The sequence below is a fragment of the Euprymna scolopes genome, chromosome 46, assembly GCF_053919585.1.
Source record: "Euprymna scolopes isolate OS-2025 chromosome 46, ASM5391958v1, whole genome shotgun sequence".
Taxonomy (NCBI): Eukaryota; Metazoa; Mollusca; class Cephalopoda; order Sepiida; family Sepiolidae; genus Euprymna; species Euprymna scolopes.
Window position 1 is genome coordinate 88,181,860 of NC_136527.1, and position 14,852 is coordinate 88,196,711.

At 33.9% G+C, this 14,852-nt stretch overlaps 1 protein-coding gene across 2 annotated transcripts in view; it reads left to right on the forward strand.

The window, feature by feature from the left end:
* Positions 1-9,610, forward strand: part of LOC145270652 (uncharacterized) — a 151,031-nt gene extending 141,421 nt beyond the window's left edge. For both annotated transcript variants that reach the window (XM_080126265.1, XM_080126264.1), the window contains exon 7: positions 9,549-9,610. In XM_080126265.1, the coding sequence (XP_079982391.1) occupies positions 9,549-9,608 (60 nt within the window). In that variant the 3' untranslated portion in view covers positions 9,609-9,610. The remainder of the gene's footprint in view (positions 1-9,548) is intronic.
* The last annotated feature ends 5,242 nt before the right edge of the window (positions 9,611-14,852 follow it).

The following is a 14,852-nucleotide window of genomic DNA, read 5'->3' on the forward strand; positions in this document are numbered from 1 at the left end:
TTGGAAATAAAAAATGAAAAATGAATAAAAGTTAACAAAAAATCGGAACTTTTGGAGGTATTGGAATCAAAAAAATGTGTCCCTATTTTACGAGCGGTACATACCAGGGGGCAGTATTTTTTGAGGATGAAAATATAAAAACTAAATAAAAGCTAACAAAAAATCGGTATTTTTTACCGCAAGGTTTTTAAAAAATCGGAACTTTTGGAGGTATCGGAATCGGAAAAATCTATCTCCTATTTTACGAACAGCACATGTAAGAGGGCGGCATTTTGAGCGGTCAAAAATAGAAAATAGAAAAAAATAAATAAAAACTAACAAATTATCTTAAATTTTATACCGAAAAGTTTGTAAAAAAATCGGAACTTTTAGAGATATTGAAATCAGAAAAATGTGTCTCTATTTTACGAGCGGCACATACCAGACGGTGGAATTTTAAAAATAAAAAATGGAAAAAATAAATAAAAGCTAAAAAAATATCTTAAATTTTATACCGAAAAGTTTGTAAAAAAAATTTTGGTGGTATCGGAATCTTAAAAGTATATCCCTAGGGGGTGGGGAAAGAGGTAATATATGCCAGCGCAGGGGGGGGGGGCAAAACATGTAATTATATGCCAGTGGGGGTGAGGACAAAACAGACAATTATATGCCAGCGGGAAGGGGGGGGCAAATTTTAAGACTGCCTTCAGTGGCAAAATCTGATGCTACGCCGCTGCTCTTATGTTCGAATTTTGGGCTCTGAATGATGTATGTAACATGGCTGACTCTTTGTAAGATCGTGCCCTGTTCCGAAAAGGAAACCTTATTCTTATAATGTCTAAAATATATTTTTCCCCCGCAGTTAAACCATTTATTAGTATTGCATTATATGTTTGGGCAGCAGTTTATCAAATACTGATTTTATTCTCCGTCCAAACATGATTTCAGCTGGGGATCCAGCATCTGGTCTGTTCGGATTTTTTGTTATCCTATAGACCTGCAGAAATTGCTGGAGGGCCTTTTCTGTCGGTGTGCTGCACGCCTTTTTTAACACCCTTTTTACCATGTTGATGAAGCGTTCGGCTTGGCCATTATTTGTGGAGTGGTACTGGGGGGGGTCGTAATATGCTTGACTTAACCCTTATCCCTGAGTGGCTTCCAGGCCTTGATAAGTGGTGATCACTGTGTAAAAAAAACAAAAAACTTGGTAGGTCTCACAGAATTTTCTGAACTCTGCCGAGGTGAACTGGGTATCGTTGTCGCTGACTAGACAATCCACAACCCTAAATTGAGCAAATGAGCAAACAACTCCAATTTGTCGTCATAGTTGTGGTTGTTTTTTTGCATCTCAAGATTTCTGGCCATTTCCAGTAGCTGTCCACTACTATCAGGTAGTAAAAATCCTCTATTGATCCCGCATCGTCAATGTGGATCCTCGACCATGGTTGTTCAGCTTTAGGCCAAGGCTTATGTGTTATATAGGTGATGCTTTGGCAGCCAAAGCATAGCCTTTGCACGTATTCACCATATTGGTAATGTCTTCATTGTTAGCTGGCCAGTAAACAACACTTCTCATCAGTCTTTTCATCTGGCTTATTCCTGGATGCCCTATGTTAAAGTCCTTGAGAATCCATCTTTGAAGGGTTTTGGGGATCGCAACTGTTTCGCCATATAGCAGCATTTCGTCGCAAACCGAAAAAATATCTGAACCAGTATAACCCAGTTTTAACTTCGGCTTAGTGGTTTTAATGAACTCGTCATTCACGGATTCTGCCTTAATTTCCTGAAGTGTGACTGGCAGGTTGCAGATGATATTATTAACCATGGTTTCAATTCACTATTAATACATAGTGCTGCGATTACTGAGTCTTCAAGAGGTTCTATTTTGGCAGGAATTAGTCTCAACAGACCCTAAATGGATCCAGAAACAGACGCCATCAATCAGCACACATAACTGATGCAGATTACGCAGACGATATTGCTTTGTTCGCGAACAACACTGCTGATGCGAAAACACTGTTATGTAAGCTAGAAAAGTCTGCAAATGACATTGGTCTTCACATAAATGCGGATAAGACAAAGTTTATGACTTTCAATGTGAAAGGAGAGATCAAGGCTTTGGTTGGATCAACACTGAAAGAAGTCGCTGAGTTTACGTATCTGGGCAGCAACATAGTTTCCACAGAGAGAGATATCGGAATTCGCATCTCAAAAGCATGGACCGCATTGGATGGGCTACATTCTGTATGGACTTCGAGACTGGCTGACAAACTGAAAAGGCAGTTCTTCAGGGCAGTGGTAGAGTCTGTCCTTGTTTACAGTGCTACAACCTGGACACTCACCAAAAGAGTGGAAAGAAAACTAGACGGCACATACACCCGTATGCTAAGAACAATATTAGATATATCTTGGCAAAATCATCACACGACGCAGCAACTTTATGGCAACCTACCTGCCATATCTAATACCATCAGAGAAAGATGCCTACGATTTTCTGGTCATTGTCTGAGGAGCAAGCATGAATTGGTGAGTGATGTATTGCTATGGACTCCACGACACGGATGCGCAAGCAGAGGACGATCTAGATCCACGTACATCCAACAAATAGCACACGACGCCAACTATGAACCTGAAGATCTGAGGCAACTGATAGAAGACAGGAAACTCTGGAGAGGAATAGTCACCTTGGTCCGGACAAGGAGCCTGTGATGATGACCGTCTGCATGTGCCAGAGGAGAGAAATTCTATTGTAAAATTGTAATTTAGAAGAATAGTTCCCCATCTTAATAGTCGATTGGCCGTGAATGTGGGAAGTCCTTTTTTAGCCAAAAATGGATATCAAAGGCTTATGGTCGGTTTGTAGATAACAATGTCTTCCGTACAGGAACTGGTGGAATTTCGAAACTGCAAAAATAATTCCTAGTCCTTCTTTCTCGATCTGAGAATAATTTTTCTCTGCTAAAAGCAGAGTCCGGGGCACAAAAGCTATTGGCTGTTTTGAATCATCTGACATTCTATGCAACATGCAGACATCAACGCCATATTGACTAGCATCACTAGCAACTTTTATATCCAACTTCGGGTTAAAATGAGCGAGGAATAGCTTTGAAGTAAATATTTTTTTTGTTTCTTGGATGATGCTTAGCAATCCGCTATCCACTCCCAAGTTTTATCTTTCTTTAATAATTGATTAAGTGGTACACGCAATTTGGTTGTAAATTATTACCCTTGGTAATAATTTGTAAAGCCTAAGAAACTTTGTAATTGTGCTATGTTTTCCTGTACGGATCTGGGCGTCTGCCATCTTTATCAATGATACGTCCTAGGTACTTGATTTTTTGTAAAAAGAATTCACACTTGTTTTCTTTGACCTTAAACCAATAATTTTGTATTCGACTGAATACTTGTCCGATATGGTTTTGTGTTCCTCGTTGCTTTTGCTCGCTATAATAATGATGTCATCTAGATATGCGATGGCATTGTGCAGGTCGCTCAGCATGGTATCAATGACTTGCTAGAATATCACGGGTGTTACCTTGACCCCAGACGCGAGCCTTTCATATCTGTACAAACCCCGATAAGTATTAATGCAGAGGAGGTTAGCACTTTTGTCATTTACCAGAATTTGTAAGTAAGCATCGCTTAGGTCAATCTTAGAGAAAAAATTGCCACCATTTAATTTTGTGAACACTTCCTCTGGGCTGGGTAATGGATAGTGAAAGTCTTTTAATGACATGTTAAGTCCGGTTGAGAAATCAGCACAAATGCGGATTTCGCTGGACCTTTGTCTTACGTAGACTCACTATATTCAATTTTAGCGAGTATACCAATGTTTTCTAATCTATCCAATTCCTGATTTATCTTGTTCCGCGATGCGAAGGGACATTGTTTTTTTTTTAAACCCCGGTTGTGTGCACGGTTTTAGCTTAAAATCCGCAGCCATTTTTGTGCATCTCTTGGGAAAAAATACGTTTCTGAATTCTTTTATAAAACTGGTTATAAGTTTCTCAGCCTCTGCTGGGGGGGTTTCTATTTTTTTGCAAAATGTGGATATAGGAAAATCCCGCAACTGAAATTCATCCACACTATCGGAACCAAACAGGTTTTCACTATTTTTTAAGACCTACATTTTTAGTTTTTTCATTTTTCCCATCAGGTGACGTTCACCCACAAAATTTATTTTTGTACCATTGACGGCCGTCGCTGTTCTGTTGGTTCTTAGCATAGTCGGTTTTCGCAATGTCTTCCATGTTTTGAAATTAATTATTGAAAGATCCGACCGACTGTCTAATTGGGTCCAGGATATGACCTTAAACTATATCCAGTGGTGAGGCCCCAGCTTTGTGGAGTGTGGAGCGACCCTTTAATTGCCGTTGCTCCTAGGTCCACTCTGACCCGAAGTGGTAGTACTGGGTTAAGGTTATTGGGTGAACAGTACGTCAGCATTGAGATTTGATAAAGTGTCTACTTCAGGGGGCGGTTCATCAGGAATTTGTTTATGTTGGACTTGAAGACATCCAGGTTGTAGTCAGGTGGGAAACAGGCAGACGGAAGAGAGTTCCACATGCGTGCACTTCTAAGAAAGAAGCTTTGTTCATGGAATCTACATTTTGGTTTTGGCACAGATAAAGAGTGGGGGGAATTATTGATAGTGTTTTCAGCTAGACGAGTGTTTCTTGTGTAAGTTTGGCGAGGGGGGACCATAGATTGAAGCTCTGTCAAATTATTTATATAGTTATTTAATCATATATGAATATATTTTAAATATATATAAAATTATTTATATAATTAATTAATCATATATGAATATATGTTAAATATTATTGTTATATAGGGTTTCATTGAGAGAGTTTTATTAGTGATGCTTAGAAAGAGTCTTATTAGAGTGTTTGTCGTTTATTAAGAGGGATGTTGAAGTAAGAGAGATTGTTTAATTAAGAGAGATTGTTCGTTTATAACGATTCCTATATTTTAAATGTTCATTCCTTAGATGTGTAGAATGGAAGAAGAAGAAGCTGTTTGTGTGAAGAGATAGTGTTCAGACAGTCTTAGTGTAGATATGAGATGTAGAGTTCACATTGTCGATATGCGATGTCGAGACGTGTATGTAATGGCATTTTATAACACAGATATATAGACATATAATACAATTCAATTTACCTTTTTGTAGAATCACAAAACAAGACCACGTTTTATCAAAACACATGATGGGTTTATTTCTTCACGACCGGCCGTGTTATTTCTTTTTATTTCTTTTGTTACAAATAAATATTTTAATACAATATCTTTCTGTACTGTTAATATATTACAGGGTGTCTGTATAGTAACTTGTAAGACTGTATAGTAACTCTACGGACACCCTGTATATGCATACATATATATATATATATATATATATATATATATATATATATATATATATTTATATATGTATATATATATGTATATATATATATTTATATATGTATATATATATGTATATATATATGTATATGTATATATATATGTATATATATATGTGTATATGTATATATATATGTATATATGTATATATATATGTATATATATATATATGTATATATGTATATATATATATATATATATATATATATATATATATATACAGTAACTTTACGGACACCCTGTATTTAAACATTTATAAAATTATTTGTAGAATTATTCAATTTTATATAAATATATTTAAAATATTTAAAATTATTTTATTATAAATATATTTTTAACTGTTATAAAATTATTTATATAATAATGAAATTTTATATGAATTTATTTTAAATATTTATGATTTATTTATGATTTTTTATAGAAATATTTTATTCTATATATATATATATATATATATATATATAAGTAAATTTTTGGTACAGCAAAATGGAAGGAGAAATTTCAGAGGAAACATAATTTAATTTAAATACCAAAAAACAAGAAATGGGCAGGTGAAATTATTAAAATTTCCTTAAGGCCTTATCGTCTGACCCTCTAAGAGGAAACGTCAGAATGATAAATTAAAAACTAAGAAACGAATGAGGGAAGAAGGGAATTTTGGTTTCAGTTGGAAGAACAGTGAAAAAAAAAAAAAATCTTACTGTTCAGGTGGTTTTAAATCAATGAATATCTCCAACTGATGTTTCAGAATCTTTTGTCTACACAGGCTAGGTCGAGAGTTGTTAATAACTAACGCCTCAATGATATTGAGATGATAGTTCGACCTCGCACTGTATAAAACAGAAAACCACCCATCGGAATATTGATCAGAACACCTATTTATACTCAACAGGTGATTACCAATGGCGGACTCATGAGCTTGGGAGTGCCCGGATGTTCTCGAAACCTGGTGTAGTCGAATATCCCGAGGGATATGTTGGGATATTCTCATTTCTAATCTTTGGGATGTTTTGCCAACGTAGTCAGCTCCACACTGACAAACGAATTTATAAACAACAGAATTCTTTTGAATGGTTGGCAAAACATCTTTACGAAAAGAAGAGAAAAAGGTTCGAGTTGTGTAAACTACTCTAAGCATCGTAGCTGGAAAACAACGTTGAGTAGCAGAAGAAATCCTTTTAACAATATGAAGGCCAACAGGACCTAACCATGGTAATTTTAAATAAATGGGACAACGTGATGGACCAATATGTTTAACACTATTAAATGTAGTAATTTTACGTTTAATAGTAGATTTTATTATATTAATGGGATATCCATTGCTAAGAAAAATATTTGTGATTTCCCCAAGTTCCGTATCAAGACGGTTTGGTGAACAAATCATAAGTGCACGATGCGTAAGAGCGCTAATGAGGTTTATTTTTCTAGATTGAGGGGCAAAAGAAAACCAATTAAGATAGAGCCCTGTAAATGTAGGTTTTCTATATACGGAGGTCTCAAACGTAGTACCAACTTTAGAAACACGAACGTCGAGGAATGGGAGAGAGCCACAGTCCTCAACCTCCATAGTAAATTGTAACGATGGATGCAGGTTGCAAAGAAGATGAAGAAACTGTTCAGCTACACTCCATGAGGGAAAGCATGCAAAAGTATCATCGACGTAGCGTGTGTAGAATGCTGGCTTAGTAATTTTGGAAAATAATTCGTTTTCATAAAATCCAACGAAAATGTTGGCTAGCGAAAGACCAACAGGGCTACCCATAGATATCCCGTCAATTTGCCGGTACATAATGTTGTTGAAACTAAAGGAGACTGATTTAGTAGCAAGTTCCATCAGTTCAACGAAAATTCGTTCAGGAAATTGTGGAGATTTTGAGGGGCCACGGTATAAATAGTCAGCACAAATACGAATGGTTTCATCCAAAGGTATATTAGTACAGAGACTATTAATGTCAAAGGAAGCCAAGAACTCGGTATTTTTAGATAAAGATAATTTTTGTATCTGAGATACGAATTGAAAAGAATCAGAGATACAATGGACCGAATAAAAAGAAAGCACAGGTTTAAGAAGATCAACCAGCTATTTCCCAAGTTCATGTTGTGCAGAACCCAACATAGATAAAATGGGTCGCAAAGGAATGTTGGGTTTATGGACCTTGGGTAAACCGTACATTCTAGGCCTTTGAGAGCCGATAGGTCGGATTCTATCATAAATCTCCTTAGAAATAAATCCGCTTTTATGAAGTTGAAGAAATCTTTTCTGGATTTTTATTTCCATACGAAAAGTATCATCATGGCTTAAATCACTCAAACGGAGAAATTTACTTTTATCGTCCAAGATTTGTAACATTTTGGAGATATAATCCGTTTTGTTAAGTATAACAACACCCGATCCTTTATCCGGGCGAGAGAGATAAATGTCGGGATTAGACCTAATTAATTTTGCCGCTTCAAAATGATTTTTCTGCCAAACAAAATCACTAGATTTAGTATTTATGGCAGAAAACCTCCGACCTAATTCGCCCAACTGAATTTTAACACTAGATAATTCATCAGTAGAGATAGGCGAATGGTGTTTTAATTGAGTATACAATAATTCAATTTCACTAAATACTGAGATTTTATCAACAAAAGGGGGAGGAATGCAAAATTGTAAGCCAGCAGATAAAACAAATTCTTCTGTATTGGACAAAACATGAGAAGAATAATTAAATATATGTTTATCCAAATTTGTTATAATCCCAAACTTCTTAGTAATTAGATTTTTTAAATATTTATCATCAGAAGAAGTACATTTATTACGGGTAAAATTATCGCCAATGGATAAAAACCTAGAAAAACGGAGTTTATCAAAGAAAGATAGTTCTTTCCAAACCATGGCCCAAAGTAAAAGGTGTTTACTACGTAACGAATTATATGTATCGGAATTAAATAGGATTTCATCTTGTAGGAAAACACGTTGAACTGCCAATGTATTTCTACATTTAATTTTAGAAATACGATGACAGATATAACCGGGAGCAACATGATTTAGGCGGCAAGATTTAAGAAATTCCATCCTACACTTCAAAACGATTAACTTATTTTTAATACGTATAACTTTGTTTAACGTTTTGATAAATTGTGAGCTATACCTTCTTTCCTCATTCGTTTCTTAGTTTTTAATTTATCATTCTGACGTTTCCTCTTAGAGGGTCAGACGATAAGGCCTTAAGGAAATTTTAATAATTTCACCTGCCCATTTCTTGTTTTTTGGTATTTAAATTAAATTATGTTTCCTCTGAAATATATATATATATGTGTGTGTGTGTGTGTGTGTGTGTATATTAAATATTTATACTTAATTAATTAAGTTAATTTTACATGAATATATTTTTATTATTTATGAAATAGTTTATATTATTATTTAATTTAATATTTTTAAAATTATTTATAGAATTATTTAGTTTTATATGAATGTATTTTTTAATTTCTATAAAACTTTACATACAAATACTTTATTTTATGAATATATTTAAAATTTTTATAAAATTTATGTAGAATTATTTAATTTTATGTGGATATATTTTAAATTTTTATAAAATTATTCATAGAATTATTTAATTTTATATGAATATTTTAAAAAATTTTATGAAATTATTTATAGAAATATGTAATTTTATATGAATATTTTTTAAATTTTTATGGAATTATTTTCAGAATTATTTAATTTTATATAAATGTATTTTAAATTTTTATGAAATTAGTTATAGAATTATTTAATTTTATATGAATATATTTTAAATTTTATAAAATTTTTGATAGAAATACTGAATTTTATATGACTATATTTTTATTTTTATAAAATTATTTATAGAAATATGTAATTTTATATATTTTTAAAATTTTTATTAAATTATTTATATAAATATTTAATCTTATATGAATATATTTTAAATATTTATGAAATTATTTATATAAATATTTAATCTTATATGAATATATTTTAAATATTTGTAAAATATTTCATAGAAATACTTAATTTTATATCAATATATTTAAAAGTTTTATAAAATTTTTATAGAAATATTAAATTTTATATGAATATTTTTTTTTTATTTTTAAGAAATTATTCATAGAATTATTTAATCTTATAATGATATATTTTTAATCTGTTTTATTTTCAGGCGACAACATGTCTTTGTCCTGACTGGTCCCATAGTGGAGGTGATATTATTTGTATATAAAAGTAAGATATTCAGTCTTTTCTTCTACAAATCGAATATTATATTTAAAATAAAAGGTAATGTGCTAAGTTAGTGTCACTAAAAATTCTTCAATTTTACCCAGGGCAGATAACTCTGTAATTATTTAATTCTATATGAATATATTTAAAATATTTATAAAATTATTTGTAGAAATATTTAATTTTATATGAATATATTTTAAATATTTATAAAATTATTTGTAGAAATATTTAATTTTATATGAATATTTTTTAAATATTTACAAAATTATTTTTCGAATTATTTAATTTTATATGAATATATTTTAAATATTTAAAAAAATTATTTATAAAAATATTTAATTTTATATAAATATGCTTTAAATATGCATAGAATTATTCATAGAAATAAAAAAAAAACTTTATATGAATATATTGTAAATATTCATAGAAATATTTAGTTTAATATGAATGTATTTTAGATCTATTTTATTTTCAGGCGAGAACATGTATTTTGCCTCGCGTTTACAATAAACCAATTTATATTATTTGTGTTTAAAAGTAATATATTCAGTCTTTCTTTCTCCAAATCTAATTTTATATCTAAAATAAATGTAATATCCTAAATTAGCGTCGCTAAGAATTTTTCAATTTTACCAAGGGCGGATAACTCTGTACTAAATTAGCGTCGTAAAATTAAAGTAAAAATGTTGAAAAAGGAGAGTAAGAAATTTTTTCATTTTGATTGATTTCTGGAGAAATCAAAGTTTCTATTCGATGCTTAAAACCTCTTTTTCATACTAGATTATATAATATAAAACATTTTTGAACACAGAATTAAACTGTAGAATTACCATGACAATTGTGCAGTTTATAGCTCACTAATGGGAAGGAGAATAGAAGTTGCATACTGCTGCCACATCTGAGCAGGAGCTTTTTTTACACAGTGGTCACCACTTATCAAGGCCCGGAAGCCACTCAGAGATAAGGGTTATTGCAAGTACATTACGTTAGTGTGGAGATTTGATGAAGTGTTTACTTAAGGGGGCGGTTCATTAGGAATTTGTTAACGTTGGGCTTGAACACATCCAAGTTGTAGTCAGGTGGGAAGCAGGCAGACGGAACAGAGTTCCACAGGCGTGCAGTTCTAAGGAAGAAGCTTTGTTCATAGAATCCGTGTTTTGATTTAGGCACAGATAAAGAGTGGGGGAAATTTTTCACAGTGGATTCGGCTAGACGGGTGTTTTTCGTAAAAGATTGGCGAGGGGGGGACCAGAGATTGGAGTTCAGACAAGCACCTGCCATGGAAATAACGATAAAACAAGGATAGGCTCGCAACGTCTCTTCTGTGGGAGAGAGCTTGCAAGGTAGAAAAAAGGGCATCTACCACTAAGCCACGAAGTCTATTTTGTACTCTGTCAAGGCAAGATAGGCTGTTTTTAGCAGCTCCTGCCAAGATATGGAAGCAGTATTCCATCCTTGGACGTACTTGGCTTTTATATACATAGAGAATTGCATCAGCTGCTAGAAAGGACTTGTCTTGCCTTGATAGAGTTCAAAATAGACTTCGTGGCCTGGTGGGAGATGTCCTTTTCTCTTCCTTGCAACCTCTATCTCACAAAAGAGATGTTGCAAGTTTGTCTCTGCTTTAGCGTTATTTTCATGGCAAGTGCTCAACCGACCTCCAATCTGTGGTCCCCCCTCGCCAAACTTTCACAAGAAACATTCGTCTAGCTGTAAACACTATCAATAATTCCCCCCACTCTTTATCTTTGCCTAAACCTAAACATAGATTCCATGATCAAAGCTTTTTTCTTAGAACTGCACGTCTGTGGAATTGTCTTCCGTTTTCCTGCTTTCCAGCTGTCTATAATATGGTTGTCTTCAAGTCCAACGTAAACAAGTTTCTGATGAGCCGTTCCACTTAAGTTAACAAATTTACCGAACTTCCATTACTATCGATTACTATAATATCCTTTTGACTACTGTACACTCTTTAAACCTTATCCTTGAGTAGCCTCTCGGCCTTGATAAGTGGTGACGCCTATGTAAAAAAAAAAAAAAAAAAAAAAGTTACCAAAAATTGTTTATAAATAATTTCTGGCCTCTTGCAGTTTAGGGAAACAGAAATAGGAGCAAGAAAATGGGACGTAAGTCATGTCACACCAATAGTACGAATCACACTTGAGTCTGACTTTTGAGGCGGCGTTATTAAGTTATAGAAATGATTTCAGTTACGATTTTAACCAAACTTTTACTTTTTTTTTATTTTTTAGAATTAGCAGTGTATCGTGGGCCAGTTGTGTCTGACGGTGTATCATGGGCCAGTTGTGATCAGAGAGGTGTATCATGGGCCAGTTGTGATCAGAGAGGTGTATCATGGGCTAATTGTGATCAGAGAGGTGTTTAAAGAAAGCAATAGTTCAATCTATATATAAAGTGAAAATGTTTGTGTGTGTGTGTTTTTTTTTTACATGGAGTCGCCACTTATCAAGGCCCGGAAGCCACTCAGAGATAAGGGTTATTGCGTGTACAGTAGTAAATGGGACAATATCGTTAGTAATAGAGATTTGATAAAGTGTCATTCATCAGAAATTTATTGGACTTGAAGACATCCAAGTTGTAGTCAGGTGGGAAACAGGTAAACGGAAGAGAGTATCTGTGTGTGTACATTTCTCTACCAAATTACTCTGTCAACTTTTAATCTACAGACTCGAGATCTGACATAAGGGATTTGAGAAAATCTTTTTAATCGGTTTTCAGCCAGGAATTTGGCTGTCATGGGGCCCAAAGTATAAGGATTTGATCTTTAAAAACTCTACCGAACTCCTTTTTTTTTTTTTTACATAGGCATCACCACATTATCAAGGCCAAGAGGCCACTCAAGGATAAGGGTTAAAGAGTGTGCAGTAGAAATTGGACAATATAGTAATCATTAGTAATGAAAATTTGGTAAATTTGATAACTTATATGGAACGGCTCATCAAGAACTTAATTACGTTAGACTTGAACACAACCATATTGTAGTCAGCCGGAAAGCAGGAAAACGGAAGACAATTCCACAGGCATGCAGTTCTAAGAAATAAGCTTTGTTCATGGAATCTACGTTTAGGTTTAGGCACAGATAAGGAGTGGGGGGAATTATTGATAGTGTTTACAGCTAGACGAGTGTTTCTTGTGAAAGTTTGGCAAGGGGGGACCATAGATTGAAGCTCAGTCGAACACTTTCTATGAAAATAACGATCCATCAGAGACAAACTCGCAACATCTCTTCTGTGAGATAGAGGTTGCAAGGAAGAGAAAAGGACATCTCCTACGAGGCTACGAAGTCTATTTTGAACTCTATCAAGGCAGGACAAGTTCTTTCTAGCAGCTCCTGCCCAGATGTGGCAACAGTATTCCATCCTTGGACGTACCTGGCTCTTATATAGATAGAGAATAGCATCAGCAGTGAGATATTTACCGGATCGATAGAAAGATCCCACCATTTTTCCAGCGGCCTTGGCAACAGATTTGATGTACGTGTTCCATTTAAGATCAGGAGTAATGGTCAAGCCCAGAAGCTTGTCAAAACTTGAGGCCTCCTGAAGACGAGAGCCATTCATTTCAATTGATGCCAGATGTGGATCAGAATATTGATGATGTAAAGAGAGAAGCTTGGTTTTAGATGCATTAAAAGTAACCAGCCACTCCTTTCCCCATTGTACTACGTGCTCAAGATCAGAGGAGAGAGAATTGGAGATAACACCTCCGTCAATTTTGGTTTAAACACTAAAAATTTTAAATGTTGATTACTTGGGCATGGATCAAACTTTTTAATTTGATTTGAACCCCAAAAAATAAATATTAAGGGATCAAAATTGGGGTCAAATTTGACCTCTGCTGTCTCTACCAAATTACTGGCCAATTTCTGGTCTAAACATTTCAAAGTTTACATAAAGTGTATATAGAGATAGGGCAAACTTTTTAATCGGTATGGGTCGAAAATTTTAGCTGCCAAGAGGTCAAAGTTCAGAATATTTGTCCTTTGCGGTCTCTAGCAAACTATTCAACCAATTTTGGGTTTAAACACTTGAAATTTATACATAATGGGTATTCAGACATGCGGCAAGCATTTTACAGTTTCGGGACGAAAATTTGGCTGTCAAAAGGTCAAATTTGAAAGAGTTGACCTTTGCACACTCTACCAAATTCCACTGCCAATTTTTGGTCTAAACACTTGAAATTTTAGATGTAGGTAACTTGGACATGGGTAAAACTGTGTATTTTGATTTGAGACCAAAATAATAAATGTTAAGAGGTAAAAATTGGTGTCAAAGTTAAAATAAAAATTACCTCTGCCGTCTCTACGAAATTACTCAGACAAATTTTGTTCTAAACATTTGAAATCTTACATGAAGTGTATTCACACGTAGGGCAAATTATGAAGAGTACATAGGGCCCGAGCAAAGAACTTCTAGTATATATATCACAATCACTAGGTACAGGTAAAAAATACTATCACTAGGTACGGGTAAAAAATACTATCACTAGGTACGGGTAAAAAATACTATCACTAGGTACGGGTAAAAAATACTATCACTAGGTACGGGTAAAAAATACTATCACTAGGTACGGGTAAAAAATACTATCACTAGGTACGGGTAAAAAATACTATCACTAGGTACGGGTAAAAAATACTATCACTAGGTACGGGTAAAAAATACTATCACTAGGTACGGGTAAAAAATACTATCACTAGGTACGGGTAAAAAATACTATCACTAGGTACGGGTAAAAAATACTATCACTAGGTACGGGTAAAAAATACTATCACTAGGTACGGGTAAAAAATACTATCACTAGGTACGGGTAAAAAATACTATCACTAGGTACGGGTAAAAAATACTATCACTAGGTACGGGTAAAAAATACTATCACTAGGTACGGGTAAAAAATACTATCACTAGGTACGGGTAAAAAATACTATCACTAGGTACGGGTAAAAAATACTATCACTAGGTACGGGTAAAAAATACTATCACTAGGTACGGGTAAAAAATACTATCACTAGGTACGGGTAAAAAATACTATCACTAGGTACGGGTAAAAAATACTATCACTAGGTACGGGTAAAAAATACTATCACTAGGTACGGGTAAAAAATACTATCACTAGGTACGGGTAAAAAATACTATCACTAGGTACGGGTAAAAAATACTATCACTAGGTACGGGTAAAAAATACTATCACTAGGTACAGGTAAAAAATACTATCACTAGGTACG